Genomic DNA, 25,536 nt, shown 5'->3' on the forward strand with positions numbered 1-25,536 from the left:
AATAACTGACTTACAAGGAACACTCTGATGAGATGTATACTTTAATGAAAATACTCATGTCCCTCACACGGGGCTTCAAGTGTTTTTCAGAAAACAGGCGAGTGTTTCAGCTCTCATTGACAATAAATGTGGCCAAAGTTAAATGTGGTTGTATCCCTCATAACAACTCAGATTTTAGAATGATGCATCACACCAGCTGTCTGGGAACAAATGTATTTTGTTGGCATGGGAACAAAAGAATTAGTCTGCATTTTGTAAATAAACTGTGGTTATTAGAATTACTTTAAACAAGCCAGAATAATAACCATTAAACATGAAAAGTCAATAAAAGTCTTTGAATTATATTTCTGTTGCAATTATTATTCCTGTTTTCCTAATGTGCTTTGGGATAAAACACAGTTTTGAGCTGTTAGTACATTTAAATAGATTTCTCTGCAGATGTGTTAGCCAACAGCAGCTAAGACTGTGAAGTTTTAAAATCCATTATGGAAAATGGAAATTAAAAACTTGGAAATCTGTAAAAGACCATTCTTCCTCTCAGCAATTGTCACGATTATTGTCTAATTGATTTTCTGTCTACGTAGCATCTTGGTTGCTCTTGATGATGGCTGAGGGGGTTTAAAGATAAGCAGTGCTATCCAGTGAACACTGTAAGTCTGCTGATGTTGGTTCTCCTGCAATCCATGCCGCTCCCCGGCAGATCGCTGGGCCTTGTGGGAGGCACGGCAACTCTTTGGGAATACAATGATGGTAGTGCTGTATAACAGGTGGAAGGATGGAAGGCACTTCCAGAGAGATGTCTAACGTGACCCAACAGCTACTGATACTAAAGAGGCCAAGTTTTATTCTTAAACCCAGGAACCTGGGAAAGCAGCAGCAGAATGCTAAGTTTACCTGTAGAGAAAATAAAGGACTTTGTTGGGGTGCTTCCTGCTTTGGCCTTCTGGGGGCATGTTGTGGAAGAGACTTAGAAGGAAAACCTGAGGTTTTAGAACAGAGTGGAAAGGTGGGCCATGAGGCATTTGTGACAGCATGGATGAACCCAGAGGACATTAGGTGAAGAGAAATAAACCTGACAGAAAAAGAGGATCTCACTCATCGGTGGGATTCACACACACACACACACACACACACACACACACACACAAAGTGGAGCCCTGGCTGGTGTGCCTCAGTGGATTGAGCACTGGCCTGTGAACCAAAAGGTGTCTGGTTCAATTTCTACTCAGTGCACATGCCTGGGTTGCAGGCCAGGTCCCCAGCAGGGGGCATGTGAGAGGCAACCACCCACTGATATTTCTCTGCCTCTCTTTCCCCTTCCCTTCCCCTCTCTTTAAAAATAAATAAATAAATAAATAAATAAATAAATAATGAATAAATAACCTTTAAAAAAGTAGAACTCATAGAAACAGTGGAGTGGTGGTTGCCAGGGGGCAGAGAGTGGGGGGAAAGGGGGGGACGTTGGTACAGGGTACAGACTTTCAGTTATAAGGCAGTTCTGGGATCTAATGGACACCTGAGGACTACAGTTAATAATGCTGTACTGTACACTTGAAATTTGCTGGGAGTGGATTGTAAGTGTTCCTGCCACATATGAAAAAGTAATTATGTGAGCCGATGTGTTAATGAACTTAATGGTGGCAATCACTTCACAATGTATTATCAACTCATCACGTTGTCCATTTTAAATAATTACCACTTTATTTATCAATTATACTCAGTAAAGCTGGAAAAAATTACTAAAGAAAAAAAGAGGAAAGGTGGGCTGCAAGGGAGGGACCTGGGTGCCCCGGCTGGTGTGCGACCCCTTGGTGCTACGACGTCTGGGGAACAGCTGAGGACCACAGATGAGCCACGAGAAGGCTCAAGGATTTTCCCCACCCCAGACGAAAATGATAAAAGACAATCTACAATATTTATCTTAACAAAAGTCTAATCAAGATATATTTAGAATAAGTCTATTTAGAATATATTTGGGAGGCATAATACAAAGGATCCATAATCACCCAAGTTCAGTGGCCTTTGGAACCCCTCATCCTTAAACCCCCTGGAGCAGGTGATGTGGCCAGTCCTCCCTCCCTCCTTTCTTCCTTCTGCAAATTCACTGACCACCAGATGGGCCAGGCGCCAGGCTGAATGCTGAGATCTAAGGATCAATGTGACAGTCCCAGCTCAGGCGCCCACCCTCCAAGAGCATACATCTCTCCTGGGAGTCTGATGAAAAAACCTTTAGAGGTCACAGAAGGTGCTAGAAGAGCATAGATGAAAGAGGGACACGGCGTGGGCAAGGTCATTTGAGGATGAGACTCAGGGCAGCAAAGGCTTCACAGAGCAGTTTAGCACAACGAGAGCTCACAGGCGCCATGAAGATGACAGATAGGGCCCCTACCCTCGGGAGCCTGAAGTCAAGTAGGAAACTCTAGTTCTTTGGTTTTCATGACAGGTTCTCTGACTCTGCTCTTGTCTCCCTGACCACTCACTCCTTTTAGGTTCTCCCCGTATCCTCCCCCACTCCCTCTGGTCTCCTGCCTCTGGTCTGCCCATGGCCCTCTTACCTCTCTGCTGCTCTTCCTTGTCAATGCCACCCACACCCATGCGCTTTTGCTGTGTGCCCCGCAAGAAGATTCGGACATGTTCACACATCTAGGTCTCTTTCTTGAGTTCCAGAGTCAGAGTTTCAACTACATGTTGCCAATGAATGTCCTGCTGCTAGTATCTCAGATTCAACATCTAAAGGACAATATTGTCATTGTCCACTATATGACAACTTATCAACTTAAAAACTTGTGTTATTTTTGACATATTCCTTTCATTTGTCCTCTGAATCTGTGTGAATTTCGAGTCTTCATGTCCATTCCTTTCTCTACTCCTTTTGACAATAAAGGAACACCTTAGAGATATTTTGGGTTTGGTTCCAGGGCCCCGCAATAAAGCCAGTGTCACAATAAAGCAAGTAGTAATCTTGCTTGTGGAGGGTCATGCCTTCAGTTGTAAAGAAACCCGTCTGGGAAGTGCAGTACAGCAAAGCACTAGGGGAAGGTCTACCCGTACTCAGTCCAAGCCTTCCTGATTCCTCTGTGACCAGCGATGTGACTTTCAGTGTCATGACTCCCGAATTTGTCTCTTTTCTTCACTTGTTCATCTTCTCTTCTATGGCCATGTTAATCTTTCTAAAGTATAAATGCAATCAGTTCCACTACCCAGTTAAAGAAAAAACACCCCTCAATGCTGATAACTGCTTTCTGACCAATGACCTAATTCTGATTTCTGCTCTAATTTTAATTGTTTATTTTAAAATATATTTTATTGATTATGCTATTACAGTGGTCCCAATTTTCCTCCCTTTGCCCCTCTGCTCACTATCCCCATTCCCTCCAGCATCCCCCCCCCCACCCCCTAGTTCATGTCTGTGGGTCATGCATATAAGTTCTTTCACTTCCCCATTTCCTATACAATTCTTAACACCCGCCCCCTGTCTATTTTGTACCTACCAATTTATGGTTCTTAATCCCTGTAATTTTTCCCCTATTGTCCTCCTTCCCCTTCCCAGCTGATAACCCTCCAAATGATCTCCATATCTGTAATTCTGTTCCTGTTCTGGCTGTTCGCTTACTTTGCTTTTTCTGGATTCAGCTGTTGATAGTTGTGAATTTGTTGCCACTTTAATGTTCATAGTTTTGATCTTCTTTTTCTTAAAAAAATCCCTTTAACATTTCATGTAATAATGGCTTGGTGATGATGAACTCCTTTAGCTAACTTGTCTGGGAAGCATTTTATTTACCCTTCAATCATAAAGGATAGTTTTGCTGGATAAAGTAATCTAGGTAGTAGGTCCTTGCTTTTCATGACTTTGAATACTCCTTCCCAGACCCTTCTTGCCTGCAAAATTTCTTTTTGAGAAATCAGCTGATAGTCTTATGGGAACTCCTTTGTAGGTAACTCTTTGCTTTTTTCTTGCTGCTTTTAGGATTCTCTCTTGATCTTTAACCTTTGGCATTTTAATTATGATGTGTCTTGGTGTGGTACTCTTTGGGTCCAAATTCTTTGGGACACTCTGTGCTTCCTGGACTTGTATGTCTATTTTCCTTCAGCAAATTAGGCAAGTACTCCTTCATTATTTGTTCAGATAAGTTTTCAATTTCTTGCTCTTCCTCTTCTCCTTCTACCATCCCTATGATTTGGATGTTGCATGTTTGGAGATGTCCTGGAGATTTAGTCTATCCTCATTTTCAAAATTCTTTTTTCTTCTTGCTATTCTGTTTGAATGCTTTTTCTTCCTCATGTTCCAAATTGTTGATTTGATTCTTGGCTTCATCCCCTCCACTGTTGGTTCCCTGTAGGTTTTTCTTATTTCACTTAATGTAACCTTCATTTCTGCCTGAGTCTTTAACGCTGTTGCTATACTCAATGAGTTCTCTGAGCATCCTGATAACCAGTGTTTTGAACTCTGCATCTGATAGACTGCTTATCTCAGTTTTGTTTAAGTCTTTTTCCGGAGTTTTGTTCTGTTCTTTCATTTGGGCCATATTTCTTTGTCTCCTTAATTTGGCAGTCTCCCTGTGTTTGTTTCTGTGTATTTGGTAGAGCTACTTTTACTCCCTGTCTTAGTAGAGTGGCCTATTGTAGAAAAACAGACCTGTAAGTTGTGTGGGGTGGAGGCTTAGGCAGTCACCAGGGTGGGGCAACCCGCTTTACCACTTTGTGGCTCTGTGTGGGGGGAGGGCTCAGAGAGGGGAAAATGCTGCTGCCCGCCTTCTGGAGGTTTGCCTGGGAGGAAGCTGTCTCTTGGCACTCACCCTTTTTCCAGTCAGTTCACTTTCTACCTGTCTGCCACTTAAGCCTTTCCAGTTGTTGCTCTGGTGCTGAATATAGAGGGGGTGGGTCTGTGTAAGTCCTATGTCCATGAAGGCCCTTTAAGAGAAGTCTCCTGAGAATCTGGCAGTTTCTTCCATTGTCCTAACCCCCAATGGGTTTTACAGTCAGAAGTTATGGGGATTTATCCTCCTGGCTTCGGAACCCTGGGCCACTGGGTGGTCTGGTTTGAGGCTGGGATCACTCCCTCCTGAAGTATCCCTTCTGATTTTTACCCACCACACGTGAATGTGGGACCGCCCATTCTGCAACCTGTCTACACTGCTCAGCAGCTCCATGCCTCTCCACCTCTCTCCGCCTCTCCGCCCCTCCCACTTGTCTGGATGAATGTGGGGCTTCTTTAAATCCTTGGTTGTTGGACTTCCCTAGAGCTTGATTTTCTCATGGTTCTGGGTGATATTTGTTTTGTAGTCTAGTTGTAATTTTTCCTGTAGTTGTGCGAGGAGGTGAAGCATGTTTACCCATACCTCCATTGTGACTGGGGGCCCTTTTCACTATATATTTTAGGACAATTCATGGGTTACCTGTACTTGCACAGTCCAGACCTTTAATACCTGGACACGCCAGAGAAGATGTGCAATCAAAATGGCGGGCTCTAAAAAACACTGGCCAGAAGGCCAGAGAGGCCTGCCAGGAGTGGCCCTGGGCAGCAAGAGAAGGTGGGAGCCCAGCTGGGCCCTGAGAAGGCTGGCAGAGGTGCTGCCCCTGTGCTGACTGCCCTGTAGGACCAGTTCCCTCAAGGGCCGCAGGCTCTTGAAACAACTGTGTGTCTGCAAGCTCCAAGCCCTGTCCGTGCAGCGGGACACTAACCTTTGGCCAGCTAAAGATCCTCTGCTCCCTTCCTCACAGGGGTCAGGGAGGATGGAGGGCAGCACCAACGCTGTGTTCTTTCCCCATCTTGTGATTCTGAGCCTCTAAGCCATTTAGAAGATCAAGAACCTCTCTCAAAGTCCATGCATGGAGTCTACATTTTATACATGTCTCCTCTGCTCTAGGAGGCTTACAAACTCCTCCCCAACCTACTCATCCTTGTTTCTTCCCAGCACCTACCATTGTCTAGCACAACATGCCTGTCAAAAATCGAGTGAATGGTACGACCCTGCTGAGAAATGCATGGCATCGTATTTTACTTATTAGGAGATCTATCACTTATTGTTTTTTCTCACTAACATTTAAAATAATCTTCTGGAAAACCTTAATACTTTCAAAATGTAAGATACCTAGTTCTAACCAGGGCTTCTGTTACATGTATACCATTATATGCATTATATTAGGTTAAAATCTGACATTGTTTAGTGCCTTTGTGACAAATACATACTTTGTACAATGTTAAGAATACCAAGCAAATTTTTAGATTATTTCTTTTCTTCTCTGTCTTTTCTATAATTTAGCAGACCAAATTATCTTGGTTAGGGTTAGCAAATCACTTAGTCTCATTGTGAATAATGAAACATTGTTTGCTCCAGAAAATGAGATTTAGTTTTACACATCCTTTGAAACTGAATGATACACAACATATATCCATTTTACACAGTGTTCACTATAATGGAAAATACAGTATCCTGGGACCTAGCAGCCCACATACCACGTGGGTAGGAGCAGTCCTGCCCTGGATGTGTTGCTGCTGGGCTGGGAAAGCCACATCCTTTCCCGATGACTCAGTTTCCTTGCACAACGAGGAAGCTGGGTCGGAGCTGGGATCCCCTCTTGTTTGCTGCAATTATGGGATTCTTGCTTAGATCTTATCTAGAAGTAGATATTATTCACTCCTGTTATGGATAAAATTAACGATGATTTTTAATTACTTTACTACAGGAAAGACCATGTTTCCGTAAGGCCGACTTAGACGGAAAATTAGTGTTTTCTAATTTTATTTGGGTTATCTTGAACCTGCATGAGAAGCACATTAACCCTTCGTAACTAGGATGAGCAAGCCTCCTCTGGGCATGGCTCTGAGGGACCTGCCAAGGGCGAGGAGCGGGGGGAGCCGATGGCAGTGAGGCGAGGGGTGGGCAGCGAGGATACCACCCATCAAGACCTGATGAGAAGCAGCTTTTTGTTTTTAATTAAAAACACAACTTTTAAAATGCCTCATTCATTTTTTGTTTTTATAGAATCAAAACATAGGAATTTTTCTTAAATGAAAAACAGAAACAGTTTAAGCTTTTTTTTAAAGCAAGTTAAAAAAGGAAGCCCAGGAAATTGTTCTTTGTAATTCTGCCAGTTTCAATTTTGCCTCTTTATGCAACTGGTATCAGGATAATAATACTCGCTTGAAAAGACAGGGAGGAAAGTTTCAGGAAGCGGACCGGCACACGTTCCGGCAGCCTGATGGGCTGATGTCAGGCGGTGACTGCTATTGCAGCCGCTTTGACAGATGCAAAAAGGAAAATCACACACAATTTCAAGATCTTAGAGACCCTAAAGTAAGCTCATCTGTAAGCCGGCCCTAAAAGTGCACAGGACCATACTTCTAATTATTTTTGACTACTTCTATTAGCGTTACACATTGAAAGGGGAGCATAAGTCAAACTCAGATTGAAAATAAAAGTTAAATTAAATATAGACAAGTAGTATTTATCAAGTGCCTGTTATCTGCTCTTTAGTTTTGCTGAAACAGTGGCATTTTTCCCCTAACTACACTCTAGGATCTTGTGGAAAGAACCCAACATTTCATAGTTGCAAAGATTATGAAATATTCAGCTTTACCCATGGGTATTTCCTGACATTTCTTTGGTAAACTTGTGGCCTAATAGGAGATATCAGGAATTAGTGTAAGAAATAGTCTAAAAAGCTATTGTCACCACAAAGATGAAAGCAACTTTGATGATCAAAAAGAAGTCAATAAAAAAAGACGGAAGTGACTCTTGAATCCTTCCCCATTGTTTATTTGGGATTTTTTAATTTCCCTACTCTCAACATATCATGGAATTTTCTGTGTGAAGTTTTGCCATGAATTAGAGTGATGTCAACAAAGTTTTACCTTAAGTCATATTTTATCACACACTGGAGAAGCCCAGTCCTCTGGGGAGCACCGTTTCCTGCCTGTAAGAAGCTTGTCTGCTTTAGTCACAAGTGCCCTAGACAGACAGTGGAGCCCGGCTGACCTTCAGTGACAATGAAACGTGCGCCCCCCCGCCCCCCACTCGACAGCACACTGCCATCTAAGAAGGCGTTTGTATCTGTGGCCGTGTCTGCTCTGCTTGTACGTCCTTTGCTCCTTGCCGTTCTCTGCCCGCAGAGGGTCAAGGCTGCTGCAGCAGGTGTCTGGAACAGTACGTTTGTCTCCCTGCCATCCTTAATACATGTGCTTCCCCGTCACTGCTATGCGGCTTCTTTTATGAACTAGGAATGTAACTTAAAAAGTGTCATAAAAGGTGCAAAGGTTTGGAATTCAGATAAACTTGGGTTTGCCTCCACCTGTACTATTTACGACTTCTGTGACCCAGATGAGTTACTCAACCTCTCGGTGGCATGGGGACAATAATACTGGCTTTACATGGTTGTTATTGGGATAAATGAACTATTGCGCATAAGGGTTCTTGTATAGTATCTGTTATCTTGTAGGCCTTTGATAAGGTATAGTCAGTAATTTTTTCATTCTAGTGCTATCTTATTTGGTGACTCTATTATCGACTGCATGACACAGGTCCTATATAGTACATGTAAATGCATATTTATGCATATCATATATACATGATACATTCATGCCACATATGTTCATGCTGGGTACATATCACAGAGCAGGAAGAAATTATAAGAGGTTGTCAATTCCATAAGTATTGATACTCAGCATCTCTTAAGGGCTTATGTCTACCCTTTTGTGCAATCCCCCACCACAAGATCCTGTCTGTAAACATCCCCAGAGATGGCAGGTTTCCCTGTGGGCCTTACTTCCACGTTGACTCTTCCCACAACATCAAAATAACCTAACCTACCATTCCAGTACTGACTTTACTAGGCAATGATGTAAAAACGTTTCTCAGTACCTGTGGCAGCTTCTGGGCAACAGCATCGGTGGCGCTTAGAACGTTCACAATGCTGTGCCCAATAGCTGGGGACAATGCATGTATACAAGGCTTCACTGAGGCTCGTGATCTTTATGGACACGTTGTTGACTTTGGTTTAAATCATCAAAGTTACCACAAAGAATAATTCACTATAACCAGAAGAATTAAATAAAAATAAACCTCTCATTTGAAAATGAAATAGTTCGTCAGCCATTGTCATAGCCAGATTATTCTAGTTATATTAAATTTATTTTATTAACATAATGGAGAAAAGGAGGAGAAAATTAGAATTCACAAGAATATGACTTCCGTCTCTAAGTATGGTGATGTCCATCTATTGTAACACGATGACGTGACAGACACTGTGGGCTACATACCCAACCCCCATTTCCCCTCATCCTTGTCCGGGTGACCCTCCCTTTCCCGCTTCCACTACCGGCAGGTGGACCTGATTGGTCTGCGTTGGGTTTCGGGACCCTCAGTCCTCTTGCCAGGGATCAGACAGGCCAGGCCGAGCATGCGACCTGTTCTGGCCAATGAGATGTGAAGAGAGTGGGGCAAGGGTGTTATGCGGGGGTTGTTGGGAAAGGTCTCCTTACTCTTCAGAAGGGGTCCCTAGAAGCAGGCAGTCCTTTTCCGCCTCTGGATATTGGTAGATCTGCATGACATGCCTTGGAATTGCTTTTGGGATGAAGCTGACACACGGAAGAGCCACAAGAATGTCCTAGAAGCCAGCCAGGGCCTCAAGGCTTTCTGTACAGAGCCTGCCCTACCTACAGACTTCAGGTTTTGTGAGGAAATAAATCTCTTTGTTGTTTATGCCAACTAGGGGTGGAGCATTCTGTCCCGTGCAGCCAGAGTGCCCGGTGCAAACAGGAAACACACGAGCTCCCTGGCAGGGAGGAAGCACACGAGCCAGCCGCCAAGCCAGACGGGGCATGGTACCTGTTCCTGCGCCTCCAGCTCCTTGTGCTGCAGTTTCTTCTCCACACATCGCACTTGGTTGCAGCGGTTTTCGAGTTCATCTTGCAGAGCCTGAAACAGCGTATGATAAACACATCAACATTAAAAATTAGCATCCTTGAAAAAAGTTTTATCACCTAAACTGGCATTAAAAAGGCCTCAGATCTCTAGCTTATTACCGTTGTTCCAAAGAGATCAGGCAAACAAAACTGGATTTTGAAGTCAGGCCCAGATGTTTTCTACTTTAGGAATAGCTAGTATAAATAATTCCAAACTTTTAAAACAGGCGCATTAGCAGGTATCAATTTATTTTATAAAAACACCTCTTACATTCCTGGCATAGAACCACAAGCATGCCATAAAGCCTAAAGCTGTTGCTAATTAAAATAGCTCTATCAGTGTACCTGCAAGGCACACTTATACTCCAAAAAGTGTCATGACAGCTAGGAACTGTAATATTGGACCATTGCGACATTTTTCCAAATTATACTGGGATAATCTGAGTAACTTATAGTAACCTTAAAGGAATTTCTCTACTAAGTCATGGAGAGTGGTGTAGTATTTGAGGAACCTCTAAGAAGTGGACAGAGATGAACTCTGTCAGCTGCCAAGTAGCTGTGGGAAACAGAATTCAGGTTAATATGGGGAAGGTACAAACCACAACAATTAATAATTATCATTGCATCAGCTACTATTTTAAGTAGAGAGTTGAGCCAGGAAAGAAACAGAATCCATTCAAACGACCTGACATAACTGTACAATAGATATAATTCATAGAAGTTCACAGTGGGCAGAACCCGTGGGATGACAGCTACAAAGATGCCAAACTCTCAAAGTTCATTCAATCAAGACTACTGAGTTTCCGCTATGCATCAAGAACTTAGTATGGTTAGAAAGAGCAGTGAAAGAAGACAGACAAAAAAATTCCCTGCTCTCATGAAGCTGACACTATATTAGGGGGCAGACAATAAGCAAACAGTAAGAAAAAAAAAGCCAGAAAGGAGGATATTCTGGAGTGAGATGGGGGAGAGATGTTGCAATGTTAAATGTAAGGCCCAAGAAGGCCTAACTGAGCAAAGACCTGAAGAAGGAGAGAGTAAGTCACACAGATGTCCGCAGGAAGAACCTTCCACGCAGGGACACTGTGTGTGCAGAGACCTGTGGGAGGAAATTGCAAGGCCGGTATGGAGAGTGGGCACAGGGGAGCAACAATGTCAGGGATGTAGCAAGGGTCAGGTCACATCAGGTCACACGAAGCTTCAGGGGGCAGGTCAGAACTTCCGATTTTCGATTTTCGTTAGCAGTAGGCAGGAAGCTAGGGGAGGGTGGTGGAAGATGCTCTTTGGTTGCCGTGGAGAACATACTGAAGAGGGATAAGGATGGAAGCAGGGAGACAGGGGAAAGGTGTGGATGCAGAGCATGAAAAAAAAAGACCACGATGATTTTGGTTTGAGCAGGTAGGAGCATGCAGGTGGGGACGGTTAAGGGAGAGGTAGTGCAGGGTGGGGAGAGGAGGGTGGGGTAGGGAAAAGCTGTGGAGCTCAGCCTGGGTTGCCTGGGTTTGGAATGCCTATGACACCCCCATGCTGATGCTGGGTACCAAAGTGTAAGAGTGTGGAACTCAGACAAAATGTCTAAGTCAGTGTCCTTTAAAAATTCTTTTGATGCAATGACAGTTTTTCTACGTGTAGATTATAGACAGTGGTTCTTAACCTTTTCTGGGGTTCTAGATCCATTTGAGCATCTGGGATTTCCAAGAGGACAGAGACGCAGATGGGGACACTTCCTCAGGGAAGGAAGTAACAAGAGAAGAGGCTCTAACACCTGCCCCTTGGGTGACATTCACACTTAAGAGCAGGCAGGGAGAAGCAGCCAAGGGGACTGGTGAGAACTCAGAGGGGCGAGAAGTGGCCAAGGGGAAGCCAGGGTCACAGGACTGTAGCTAACAGAGTTCCCAGAAGGACAGGCAACAGAATTAGAGCTGATCCTCTCTCTACACTATTAAATCTACCATGATTTTTTATCAATGTTATCAAAATAGAAGTGAAATTACATTTGCTTTTAAAAAAGGCACTTTTCAAATTTGCTCAGTTTAACTAAAGATGTAAAACGTGATCTTTCTAAAGTTAATCAGAAAAGGCAGGATGTCTAGAAATTACTTTTATTATCTATTTAAAAATTTGTTTTAAAAAAGTGAAGAGAAACCAAATAATATTCTGCTTAAAAAGTTAAAATGTACTAAATAGGAAGGAAATGACAGTTTACATAGGCAGCTGTTCCTGGTCTCATATTCTAAAAAATTATTAGGCCATTCGAGCTCCAACCTTGGAATTCCACAGAAGGACTATGTGAAAATGCCCCCAATTACTCAATAAGTATAAGCAGGAACTTCCTTTTAAGTTGTGCCTTCTGTATTCAATAACCTTCAAATCTGACACACAAAAAAATCACAACTTTTAGTTTGTTCCTGAGAAAAACCCAACATAATTAAAGAACAAAATGTCTGACACTGGGGGAAAAAAACCTGGAACAGATAAACTGTTTATTCTGCAAAATTATGCTATTCCTCATCTCTCAGCTCTACTGTGTTGGCTGGCATCACTACTGAAGAGGCAGCTCATTCTCCCAGTGAACCTGCCTTGGGGGCGATGGGAGTCAGCTTGCCGTAGGAAGCTGCGCCGTGCCCGGTGCTCCGTGCAGGAGTGAAGAGTGACGCTTTCCAGAAGAAAACTGTAAGTGGCATAATAAGCTCTGTGAGAACAGTAAGGGCATGCCACGCTCTTGAAAAGGGATATGGACAATTTGATTTGTTGGTGTAGAATATGAAAACACTTAGAGAGATTAAAGTGAGGAGCAGGCCTTGTAGCTAGCTAATGGACCCATGAATGGCACCCGCGATGGTGCTAGAGCTTCTCGGTTGATTTGGGGAGAATACATGTATTGCAGTCAATGCTATTCCCATCGAATGTATAAACATGATTCAAATGAGCCACTCAACCTGTAAAACCACGCACTAGGCAATTATGTGTAGTCTTATTAAAAACTGGTCTCCTTCCTAGTTCTTACTCCATTAAACAAACATGAAGTGAGGCATTTATACATGCCTTCGAATAAAGACTAAATGGAAATAAAGGTTCGTTTGAATTATAAAGTGGTTAAAAAGTTGTTTAATAAAGGGAGACATCTTTGGAAGGGGGAAATACTGTGCCATATGATAAAAAAAGATGTCATCAAAATGTTCCCAGTACTGAGGGTATGACAGAGAGGCTTTGGGACTTCGGGTTTTAGTACGGACAGGGTCGCGCTGACCTTGCTTTTGGCCAAGCTCTCAGCCCGTGTCACGGATGGGGGTGGGGAGTGGGTGTCTACTCTGGCATGTGATCCTCAGGACCTTACTACCCTTTCCCATAGGCTGTCTGAGCACACGAGTTTGTTTTCAGCCCGTAACCCAGAATATCTATACAACGGCTTCTTACCCGGGGATAGGTTTTCAAACTTTCGACTTTCCCATCTTTATCAAAACCTCAGTTGTGAGAAACTTGGAAAATTCCACTCGCATATCAGCACAGAATCAAGAGTGTGCAAGTCCCCCTTCTCCTGAATCCCTTGCTCCCAAATGTCAGCAGGGTGAACTGCAGGGTCGCACTGGTTTCCGCACTTCCTGTGATGGGACTGCAGAATCGCGCCGTCCCACATGAGGGTTCTGACCAGTTCTCATTCTGTGATGCCAAGTCTTGGTCAATGCTTGTGTCCGGCCTTGCATGAAGCCTATGGGCACATTTCTCTGGGCCTGCCGTATATCGAGGGGCAAAGGCTAAATGGACTCTCTCATTTGTTTGGTCACGTGGAACATGGTTCCACATGTTCTCTGAGGAGTGGGGAGCTCGAAGGGTGTAGTGTTCTTTTATTTAAAAGGACGAGGTCAAAGCGCACGTAAGCAAACCAGTTGTGCATTCAGTTTTACCCTCTGCAAACATAAAGCCGGGATCCTCACAGTCATCCCAGGGTCATGAAATAAGGCAGCAGATGAGCTCCTGCCGGATGAAATGCAGAGGGCCCTTGTTAGCAGCAAGGCCTGCACAGCTGAAGACTTTTACAAGGCAAAAAAAAGAGGTTTTTGCGTCAAAGATGCTGCCAGAAAGAAGTCAGCCTAGCAAACGTGAAACCTGGACAAGCTGGGTGATGGGTAGACGGGGGTTCTGCGACTATTCTCCCTGTTTTTGTCCATGTTTGAAAGTTTCCATAATAAAAAGCAAAAAATGTTAAAGCTTTTCTTACTTAAAAAGCACCAAAACATGAGAACACCATATCCTTCCTTTCATGAGGTTTGAATTTACTATCTTCAGAGAAAACAGATGATTCATCCATCATTCCGTGGGCAGGAGGGACGGAGAAGGATTTCCCCGTGTATATTTTGGACGTAAAGTGGAGGAAGCAAGGAGACAAATGTCCATAGTTTGACCTAAGGAGAAGATTGCTGGAAAGGGAAGGCTTATTTATATCTTTATTGAGATATAATTTACATACAGTAAAATTCTGGATTTATTTTTTTAATGGTGATGGTCCGTTTTCCATTTAAAACATGTGATATGCCTTAAAAATTTGGGTCAAAAAGTATCTGTTAAGATTATAAAATTTTTATAAAGACCATCTTCCACTGATTGGTTTACTCATTCCAGAGAAATGGCATTTGATCTGTGACTACAGTGAAGAGACATTAATTACACAGGGGGAGTAAGGATGACCCTCATTCAAGCCTTAATTGCCTTAATAATTCCCACACTGAGTAGCATTATTTCAAGCCAGTTTACAAACGATGCTGCAATATTTGCTGATAAGTGGGTTTCCTTTGACATGGAAAATGACATGAAAACGGCAATTTTTTTTCTGTTACTGCTGAGTGGAAGTTAAGGGAAAATGAAGTAAAAGCAATAAACTCATTGTTTCTATGCCAGATTTGTAGACTTATTTTTCTTCCTCCATCCTAAACAACTGGGGTAGGGCGGGAAGACCGAGGCCTGTCCCCAGAAGAGGAGCTGTGCCTCTGGGGCCGAGGGGATGATACAATGGCACAGAGCAGCGTTTTTACTGGGTGGCCTCCCTGGCTATTCACAGAGGCCACTCCCGCTTCTGTTTCGTTTTGTTTTTTTAAACAGGCTAAATCTACTAACAAAAGTAACAAGTCTTCTTTGGCTGAAATGCCAGTCAAGATCTCTTTTAAAGGGATTTCTTCACTGAGACCTTCCCAGGATGAATAGCAACCCACAGAACAGTTCTAGTGACTCTGCGGTGAGGGAGGCCCGGGTCGTACTGCAGATCGGAAGACAACCGGGACCATAGTCACTGCAGAGGCCACTGGTGCATTCAGGACACGACATTGTACTTTTTTTCTTTATGGCTCATTCAGGTGTTTAATTTTTCTCACATTCTAAGCAAGCACCTTTTTTTAATCCTCATAATTCAGCGTCTTGTGGTAAGGGGCATGAAGAAAAGGAGCTCTCTGGTGGTTTTAACCTAACACATGTGTTCCTCTTCACATAAAGCAAAATTCCTTTCAGGTGGAAACTTTTTAGTTGTTGCAACAAACTATGTGTATGAGAAAGTGAACTTTGATAGAAGCTATTGCTCTAGTTCTGATTAGACTACTGACTGGGCAGAAAAGACAAAAATACTGTGGCCAATATAAAAAAAAAACACACCAAGAGTTGTGTTTTGAACAGAGGATACGGAAGTTTTCACTTGTTCTCTCTCTCTCACCTATTTTCAGTCCTTTACAATTCCTATATAACTTCCTTCGGGAGTCCTAAAAATGCACTTTTTAAAAAGTTAGTGTTTCCTGGTCTTAACAGAGGTTCCAGGAAAAGAAGTCATGTTATTCCAAGACTTTGATGATCTAAGGAAGCTGGAATCTCCTGACACACCTCGTTAATGCTTTCCTGTCACACGGAGGCCGTCCTGACATTTCCCACATCTCCTCTCCAAGCAGCCAGGCCGCTGCCACTCGGCGAGTTCAAAGCACATCTTCGCCCTCGGTCGCCCAGACAGCTTTACTTGCGAACAAGTTCTTATCTCGGGAGGAAGAAATCTAGGATCAAGTTCAAGAACCGCAGCTAGGATTTTGGGGATCACAGAGGAATTTCCTCCTGTGGCCGGTGTGCTAACTGCCTACCCTTGAGCCCAGTTTCCGTGGAACAGAGTGCAAATGGGGGGAGCCTCACAGGCCACTCCCCTCCTGTGCGAGCCCAGGGGAGAGGGGGCACCCATCAGTCATTCCATCTACATTTTGATTCTCTTACCTGGCTAATCACTCACACGTGCGATGCTGTGAGCCTGCAGCACCGTTCTGACCTCCCTCCAACTAATGGCGAATTTCTCCTCTGCTAAAACTAAAGTTAAGACTCATTTCTTCCAGGGAACAAACACTTCACATCTAGATCGCAGAAAACTCACATTTCTCGGCAGGTCATTAGGTCCACATCTGATAACATCTTTACACACCTGTTTGTATTATGACTGTATCTGACTTTTTCCTCATTTCAGACTATGAGCTTCAAAGGGGTAACAATGGCCCCCCCACCCTCAATATTCTTAATGTGATGTCCAAAACCCTTAGTAAAGTCTTGGGATTATGACAGGAGTATTTACTGGTAATGTTAATCAATAATATAAAGATCAAGTAGCCTTTTATTTGAAACAGTTGGGGTATTTCCACTGAAATTTCTCCAGATTTCTCCCCCCCCCAGCCGCCCCGCTCAAACTACATAACTACATTTCCACTTCTTCTGCCCCTAGATACAAATATCTTTGAGTTTTACCCAGTCTGCTCCCAAAAATGCCAGGAGGGGTGTCCCTTCTTGTTTTCTCATGATAATGCCTCTATTGGTGTCCTCGGGTTCCAGGGGCTGGTCACCACTGCTGGTCTCCCCCGTTCCGCTGAGCCCCTCTAAACTGGCACGCTGGTCTCTCCCTGGCTGTCTGGCTGGGAACCAGCCTCCCTGCTTTTCCCGCATCGTACGAGGAGATAGTGAAGTGGGAAGACACCCTTACGGTCCCTTTCACACCGACATGCCTTTCTTGGATGACGGCCACACTTCTCGGCGTCTTCCTCCATTACCCAGCTTCCTCCCCTGTCCTAACTATGTCCTCATCTGGAACCTGAGTTGGATCTCCCATGCTGTACGAAAGTAGCTCTCTGTGAGGTTAGCAATGAACCTTTTATTGACAATCCACTGGCCTTTCCCACATCCTCACCCTCCCTGACCTCTCTGTCACACTGAGCACTGTTAGAACCCTCACTCTCCTTTCAGAAATGTTGTCCTTTGCCACCTCAGAATCTTGGTGTCCCCTTCCCCCTCCCACAGGCTTCCTGCTCCTCCTCTTCCTCTTTGCTTTTAATTATGGATATTTCCCAAATAGGTTCTTGTCCCTCCACTCTTCTCTCGAAACACTACCTCCTTTGTATATATATTAAATCAACTCCATAAATTAATACAAGTATTTCTATAATCTGGGCATAGACCATGTGTCAGGCACTGTATCAAACACTACCCTCCAAAAGCATCGAATCTAACCGGTATGGGACACTTACAAAGGAATAATTGTAATGCCATGTAAACAGTGCTGAAGAGGAGCCTTAACTTGTATCGAGCATGAACACAGGAGGAAAACAACACGTGCTAGGAAAGGGCTGGAGAGAGAAGACTTCGTCAAGGAGGCGATGTGTGACTGGAGAATGCCTGTGGTGGTGGGAGGGCCCCCAGAGGTTCCACCCAGATGCGAAGACATGACCACATGGACCAGCAAGGGGTGTTGGCTGCACAGACAGAACGACAAGCAGACGGAGTATGAGGCACCACAGAAGGCTGCCTGGGGTTACTAGGAAGGGCCTTGTGGGCCAGGAGGACTACAGGTTATATCCTGTGGCCATGGGGAACCACAAAAAGGCCTAAGATGATCAGACCGCCCATACAGGAAGCACATTCAGGCAGCAATGTGGACAGTGGTGGCCCATCAAAGGCTACTGAAGGGTCCTGGCAAGACAAGTGGGGCAATCCATGAGGCAGAGCAGGGGAAAGATCCTGTTCCCTCTCTTGGTGTATGCTGGAAAACCAGGCCCAGAAAAATGTGCCTGTATGCCTCATGGTTGTCTGTGAAGAGGCCAGGCACAAGCATTTTGCCAAAGCTTGGGAATACAAAATGAGGCAAAACAGGTTAAATTTCAAGTACGCGAGAGTTGGTTTGGAAACTCTAAAAAATAAATTTAAAAAAAAAATCACCATTTTATAGCCTGTGTGGCCTGACCTAGGGGAGGATCTGCCTTAGCGTTTCCTCTGTCACTGCAGGGAGACCACTGCAGGGTGGCTACCGCGCTGTCAGAGGGGACAGGAGCCTGGTGCGCCTGAGAGGGTGCGGAGTGATAGTGGGCGGGGGGGCGGGGGGTTACCTGCGGGGACCGGGTAGCACAGCCAGAAGGCAGACTATGGGGCTGGGTAACAGGATGAAGGTGCCAGGTGTGAGGGTTTTATAGAATGACTTCGAGGCTCCCAGGATAGGTAGCTGGTGCTTTCATTAACCAAGGCAGGGAACACAACAGAATCAAAACCCATGGAAAGGAAAAGAAAACAATTAAGTTTCTGTGTGGCACAGGTTCAACAGTGATGGAATGCCAATGGCCTGACTACTGGCATTATGGGGCCAAAGTCTGGGGCCAAAAAAGAGACAGTGGACGAAGAAGCAGTGTGGGGGCAGTGAGGTCAGTAGTTCAATGTTAGAGCCACTGAGTCTGAACGCACCGTGACACCCCGGTTTCCCTGCCCGTGGGCACGAAGCACTGGTTCCCACTGGGGCTTCTTACTGGCAATCCCTACAGCTCTGCTCCACACTTTATCTTCCAAATCCTTTAACCAGGCATCTCCCACTGCTTCTCCTCCGTGTGCACAGAGCTGCCTCGCTGTCCTCTCTGACTTATCAAGTGCAAGACCAAATTCATGATGCCCCCTACCCCCAGCCAGCCTCCCTCCCAGCTGCCCTGCGGGTCAGTGACACAGCCGTTCTGCCGGCCACCTGGGCTTCACTCTCACAGTCACAGCTGCGAGTCCTCTCCCTGTCAGCCCTCACTCCCAGTCAGTTCCTCGAGTCTCTTCCATTTCTATTTGCAATGGCTCCTACCTAGGTCTTCATGTTTGCACACCAGGATTCCGTAATTTTTCGGTTGTGTCATCCTGCATACCACTGAAGACGAATTTCTCTCAAAGGCTATTCTTTATCTTGTTCTCCATCTCCAAAAATGTACAGGTCTGACCATCTCTCACCTCGTGAAGGTTAAAATCCCTCTACCTAGCTCGGAGTCTCTCCCAGTCTTTCTTACTGTGCTCAGCACACCAACTCGAATCTTAAGTGGTAGTTCTTACGTGTCAAGCACTGAGAGAGGAGCTTTACATACTGTACTTTCTTTCACAACAACGCTCTGAGGCAGAGAGCTCACTTGACAGGAAGCAGCCTAGGGTCCTGGAGTTGCCCAAGGCTGCCCAGCTGGAAAGTGCTGAAGAGAGGACGTGGGCCAGGCCAGCTGGGCCCCAGAGCAGGGAGCGGTCTGCCTGAACGCCTGCTGGTGCCGCCTCGGAGAGGCCCAGCGCTGCACTGCCCTGCGGGCCTTCGTTCTTTTCTTCTGTCTCACCTAGAATGCATTCTTCTGCCTATGCTAATGCCACCTTCCTGCGACCCCAGTGACCCCAAATGATTTCAGTTTGGTTTTAATATATATATGTAGTCTTTCACATCATGCATTTAAATGTATGAAAAGCAAGAGGAAGAAATAAGTTTCTTTGGGTTACAGATTCAACAGTAAGAATGATGCCAGTGGCTTGCCCATTGGAGTATGGTGTCAGAAAAGAAGGGCATTGCACAGGCCTGTTGGTTGGGTTACATCCTCCAAAAGGTCTGTTGAAGCCCCAACCTCTAGTACCTCATAATGAGACCCTCTTTGGAAACAGGGACATTGCAGATGTAACTGGTTACAATGAAGTCATCCTAGAGTCGAGTGGATGATAACCCAATATGACAGAAGAGAATACCGTAGGAAGAGAAGAGACACGGAGGCAGAGGAGAGCGATGCAGTTGTAGGCCAGGGGCACCAAAGGCTGCTGGGAAACACGGAAGATAAAAGAGGCAAGGGATGCCTATTCTGGAGTCTTCAGAGGCCCAGCCCTGTCAGCACACTGATTTCAGACTTCTAGCCTCCAGAACTGTGAGACAATAGCTGTGTTGTTTTAAAAGAGCCCCCAGTCCTTGGTCCTTTGTTATGGCCACCTTAGGAAACTAACACACAGGAATAAGCTTTCCTCATTTTCCACATGACTTTTTTCCTGTGAAACACACACACACACACACACGTTTGTTGTGTACTGCCCAGTTTTAGGCCTCATTTTATCCATGCAAGGATCAACCACACTCTCATTATGAGACAATCTGGAAAAGGGCTTTGGGGAGTATTGTTGCTGCTACTTTCATTCACCTGCATCTCCCTAATTCTGTGCATGTGGTCATGTCAGGTTATAAAGGGAATGGTTCCAGTGGGAGGCTGGCACATTCCCAGTGAAGAAAGAGAGACTGCCTGAGGTGGGGTGGAGGGCCGCGGTGAGCCTGGCTCCGGCGCCTCCGCTTTCAGATAGGCATGGGAACTGTATGTGCCACATAAGGTGTTTTTCTTTCCTTCTTTTTTTAACCTTAGGACACTGTGATACCCAGAGCCAATACTTATGCAAGAAGTTTAAAAATTTTCCTTTAAACCACTTAGATTGAGAGGATTTACAAAGATCCTGTTTAATGTTCAGCTGACACGTTGTCAAAAACATTTATCATACAACCTTTTGAAGTTTCTTCCACTCCATTCTAGTTATTAAAGCTCAGATTGCGGTCAGTTATCAACAATAAAGTGGACATGTGAGAGAGCGTTTGCAGTCAGACTTTCAGTCTGAGTTTTAAACTACTAAGCAAAATTAAATTCTCCCAACTAAAACAACGATTAGTGACCCAGTTTCTGTGCAGAATGCTCAATAAGGTTGATTTCTGCCGTCACTTCTATATGGGCCCAGAAACAACGTAGGGGGCTTGGCGATTTCGTTTCTGTGTTACAATGCTCCAAACTGTAAGAATCTTCAGATATAAGAATGTGCCACTTTAAGCCAAGCTATAATTCTTTGAGTGCAAAGTAGGAAATAGTGACCTACATTATTGAGATTGTTCTGGCAACTTAATTCCTAATATATATTTCTTCATGTTGAGAATACCACCAGGTCACATTTTTGCAACAGGAATCCAAACTCTTTATAGACAATTCAACCAGATAATATTTTTTTCAGTAGAAACAATGTGAGAAACATCATACAGAAAGTAAAAAGTTGGGTAAGATGCGGTCTGGCCTCTTATGGAGCTTACAGTATCAGAAAAGGTATGTGATAAGGACAAAAAGCAGGAGAGCACAGTGAGTGTCTTAAGCATCCAACTGAGAGGACAAAAGGGAAAGGGAAGGACAGAGGAAGAAGTTCAATGACACCACAAAGACGCAAGCAGATGAATGCAGAATGCGGGACGTTCTACAGGATAGCTGACCGGGTTCTGCAAGAAGTCAACAGCGTGCATTAAAGAGCAAGGCAGGTCTGCTTTAGATGGAGAAAGAAGATATACAGTGTCCAGCACAAATAGTGCCCCTGTTTTAATGACACAATCTTTTGTTACAAAATCATAAGCATATAGTTCTATATGCTTAGTTCTAGAACATAACAATATGACACTCAAGCACACCATATGACAATTTAGGTGAAATGTTCAAATTAAAACTAAAATTGAAATGGGCACTTATAACAAAAGTAATTAAATCACTTATAATGAAAAATCATTAAAGCAAAGACTTAACATTGAAAAAAAAACAAAACTATAAATTATTGCCCTACCAACCATACTCAGGCAGGCCCTATTTCTGCTGAACCCTGTATATAACAACCAAATTAAAGCGTGGATCTTGTTTGCATGCTAATTCAGACGAATCAAGTGTAAAATAGCATTCTAAAGTCAAGCAGGAATGTCTAATTATGAAGCAGGTATGAGGAGACACTGAAAGATAACTGGGAATTTTCTCAGGCAAGACACCGGCACCGTGGCTGAGAGACACCATGTCCGCGTTTTCTGAGAGGCATTCTGGCATGCTCAGGGTAAGAGGTCGCAGTGCCTGGGGTTTGCTTTAAAATACGTTAGCACAGAAAAAGGGGGGGAAAGGTAATGTAAATGTGGCTAAATCTGGATAATTGCTGAAGCTGGGCAATGAGTACATGGAAGTTCATAGTACTAGACTCTCTACTTTGGGGTATGTTTGAAAGTTTTCAAAATAAAACTGAGAAAAAAAATAGCCTATATACAATACAATTAAATGGGGTGGGCAAAAGGAGATCAGCAAAGTCTTAAGGCAGAAGGCGGTATTTGGGAAAAATCCTGAATCAGAGCTAGAATTTTGACGGGCAGAAGGCGCAGAAGGGGGAAGAACTGTCTGCCAAAGGAATAGCATGCAAAGCTAAGTAAGAGGCAAATGGGGGTGTGCTTAGCAAAGGACATGCGGCCTGTAGGGGCAGCTCCTAGAATATGTGAACGGGAGGCGGTCCTGAAATGGAAGGTGGGGTCAGAGCCCTGAGGCCTTGAACACCAAGCTGAATTTGGTGAAGCGAAGAATGACTTTTGTGCAATGCCTACACTCAAGAAAGATGCCCATAATTACTTCCTAGGTGTCAACAACACACGTCCCAGGCTCAGAAGGCACAACATCGGATGTACTATCAGTTCCCCTTTCTCCCCGGATCTGGACCCCACCCTGGGCTCATTCAATGGGTAAGCACCAAAAACACGCTGTGCTCCACAGAGCAACTCCTGAGACACTGAGAGAGAAATCAGGGCGTGAAATGAATGTTTCTTGCTCTCCCAGGCCAGTTATGACATTTCCCCCATAACTCACAGATAAGACATATGGGAGATGAGTATTAGGACAAAATATAAATACCTCTCTATTCATTTCTTTTAAATCTCCGCAGAGACTGAAAGTGTCTGTATTTGTATGTCGTGTGGGAAGTAGCCTGGGGAAAAGGATATCTAAGATTGCTTCTGTCTCAGGCAGGAATAGTCCCAGAGCCTTCTGAACTACAGCATATTAAAAATGCATGCAGAAATAGTACAAACGGGGCAGGGTCACCCGCATCTCCTCCTCATTGTGCAGTGGCCGCCCTCTTCCACCCGACTGGCAAAGCCCAGGCAAACATGTAATTTCTGCTGTGCCATGAAACCCTTCAAAAGGGTCTGAGCAACAAAAAAAGCCTTCTGCTTCCTCACCAGCAAATGTAAATAGTGACTAAAATAGTACCAGAAAGTGAGCTGGGTTACAGCTGTCTGCGCCCTGCTCTAACGCTCCCCTCTGGTGAGAAGTGAGCGAGTCTGTCCGCTGTGTAGGTGGGTGCTGTGGGTGACATTCAAACGCAGGGGCTGGATGGGGCTCAGAGCTGTGCTATCGGCAGCACAGAACGACAACGAAGCTTATGTTCATGCCCAAAGCCACCTACGCCACGCTGAATGAGCTGGTGCTCGGTGAGAAAGGAGGTGAACCCTGGGCACAAAAACCCTGAAAGGCAAGCTCGAGGCACAAAGCAAATGGGAAATGCATCTGAACTGTTCGAAGTATAATACACTGACAGCCCGAACCAGACTCGGATCTCCACACATCAGTCATCCTCACTTTCCCTGTGTGTTTTTCTGGTTTCTGAGCTTTACAGTAAGGTAGGTAGATGGTACGTGGCGGCTGAGTATCCTGGTAGCTTTACGGAAATGCATAATATGTGAGTAGAGTATGGCTTTCTAGCTAGTGGTCTAGGGTGTTACCAGGTATGCAGACAATTAGAACCTGCTGATATAATGAAAATTATTACATAGACTTCTGAAATTGCTGTTTTTATTTTGGGGAACTATAAGACCAGATCGGCAAAGGATACAAATTATATTAACTTTAGAAACAGAAACAAGAAAATCTAAATATAGCCATTTAAGGAAACCTATACTGTCTAAGGAACAACTCAGAAGTTATTTTAAGAGCAGTACCAAACTGTTGTGTGACACACCGATTCCTACAAAGCTCATTCAGGTGATGGCAAAATTCGTGAATATAGTCCACTTCCATCCCTCAAATTCTTTAATAACTATTATTTCTTTGCATATGAAGTCAATTTTCTTTCCTTCTTCCCAAAGTTCCTCTCCCAGGAGCTGAAGAACACTTAAACTACCTCGTCTCTCTAATTTTGGCCACCGATCATTTGTGGATACGGCTTCTTGGCTGCCCCTCCAAAGGAGGCTTTGACTGTTGGTTCTCTAAGCCTGAGCGCTTTCCTCGCCTGAAACACAAGCAACCTCTGCCTTCTCCTCTTTGGAGAGGACTTGATGTTTCCCAAGAGAACATGTCCCTCTGAGCTCCAAACATGATCTCTCTCTCCCTGTAAATATACAGTATATACGCATGTATATTCTTGCCTACAGTGTTAAGTATGCAATATTTTTAGGTAATTCTGATTGTTATAACTAATTTACTTTCAAAAAAACAAATTCTTTACGATATTCTTTTTTTGGTTTATATACTATCGATTTACTTTTTACCACAAACTTGATCATTGTTGGCTATTTAATGCAGATGAACCCTGCCTAACTAACAGTCTGTAATCTGTTGGTTCACACTCATCCCTTTATTTGTGGATTCAGAACGTGACCCAGTCCTAGCCTCTCCCTTTCCCAGCCTGTACAACTGTACGACCTCAGTGTCTTCATGAGTCAGCCACTTGTGTCCCTGGTCACCCTCTTAGTGCCTTCACTTCCTCTCCTCTGAGAGCTTCAACTTCCCCTCTGCTTGACAGCCCATTCTGCTGCTGTATCTATCACACGTGTTCTCTTAGAATTTAGAATCGGTGCATGTCTGAAATCTTATATTTTAAAATTAAGCAATCCCATATTCTGGCTTGGCAGAAGGAATGCCATCACCACAGATTTATGCACAAGGAAACGGTGGATCTATAACACGGTAAAAACAGTGTGTGAGGTAAAAACAATGGAAGGTGAGGGGAGAAGGCTAGTTAAGCTGCTTGTTTTGTGTCTACCTGGGCAGCAGTGGGGACCGACTGAAAGCCTTAGTCAGGGAGCAGAAGGATCAGGTCTGCTGGGATACACAGACGATCTGTCTGCTCTGGTAACGCATGAAGGAGCTGGGTAAGAGGGAGCAAGGAGATGCAGGAAGGGCCCACGACAGAAGTAATCAGCATCAATTGGATTGAAGCAATAGAAAGGAAAGGGTTCATTTAAGTCACAGAAAAGACTGACTATGTGAGAAGGAAGCAAGAAGGGAAAAAGCCAGCTAAGGAGCTCAGTGTGACTGAAGTCCTGAGCGGTAAGAGTGGGGAGGAAACACGTGAGGTTGAGATGCCAAGAGGTCATCCACAGAGGTGATCAAGTTCAGTCTGGAACTCGAGGCGAAACTAGGGTTAGGGCTTCAAAGGTGTGGAAGGACACAGCTGGAATTGTAGGAGCGAATGAGTTTGCAGAGGGATGCAGAATAGAGAAAAATATCATAAGGTGCTGGTGCAGGATTTACACTTAGGGCTGGCTCCTGAAGAGAAGA

General features: G+C 44.3%; 1 protein-coding gene across 4 annotated transcripts in view; it reads right to left on the minus strand.

Annotated features, from left to right (window-relative positions):
- The window catches only part of CEP112 (centrosomal protein 112), a 334,383-nt gene that overhangs the window by 31,837 nt on the left and 277,010 nt on the right, over nucleotides 1-25,536 (minus strand). For all 4 annotated transcript variants that reach the window (XM_036033460.1, XM_036033461.1, XM_036033459.1 and 1 more), the window contains one exon: nucleotides 9,828-9,917. In XM_036033460.1, the coding sequence (XP_035889353.1) occupies nucleotides 9,828-9,917 (90 nt within the window). The remainder of the gene's footprint in view (nucleotides 1-9,827; nucleotides 9,918-25,536) is intronic.

This window comes from Phyllostomus discolor, chromosome 8, assembly GCF_004126475.2.
Source record: "Phyllostomus discolor isolate MPI-MPIP mPhyDis1 chromosome 8, mPhyDis1.pri.v3, whole genome shotgun sequence".
Classification (NCBI taxonomy): domain Eukaryota; kingdom Metazoa; phylum Chordata; class Mammalia; order Chiroptera; family Phyllostomidae; genus Phyllostomus; species Phyllostomus discolor.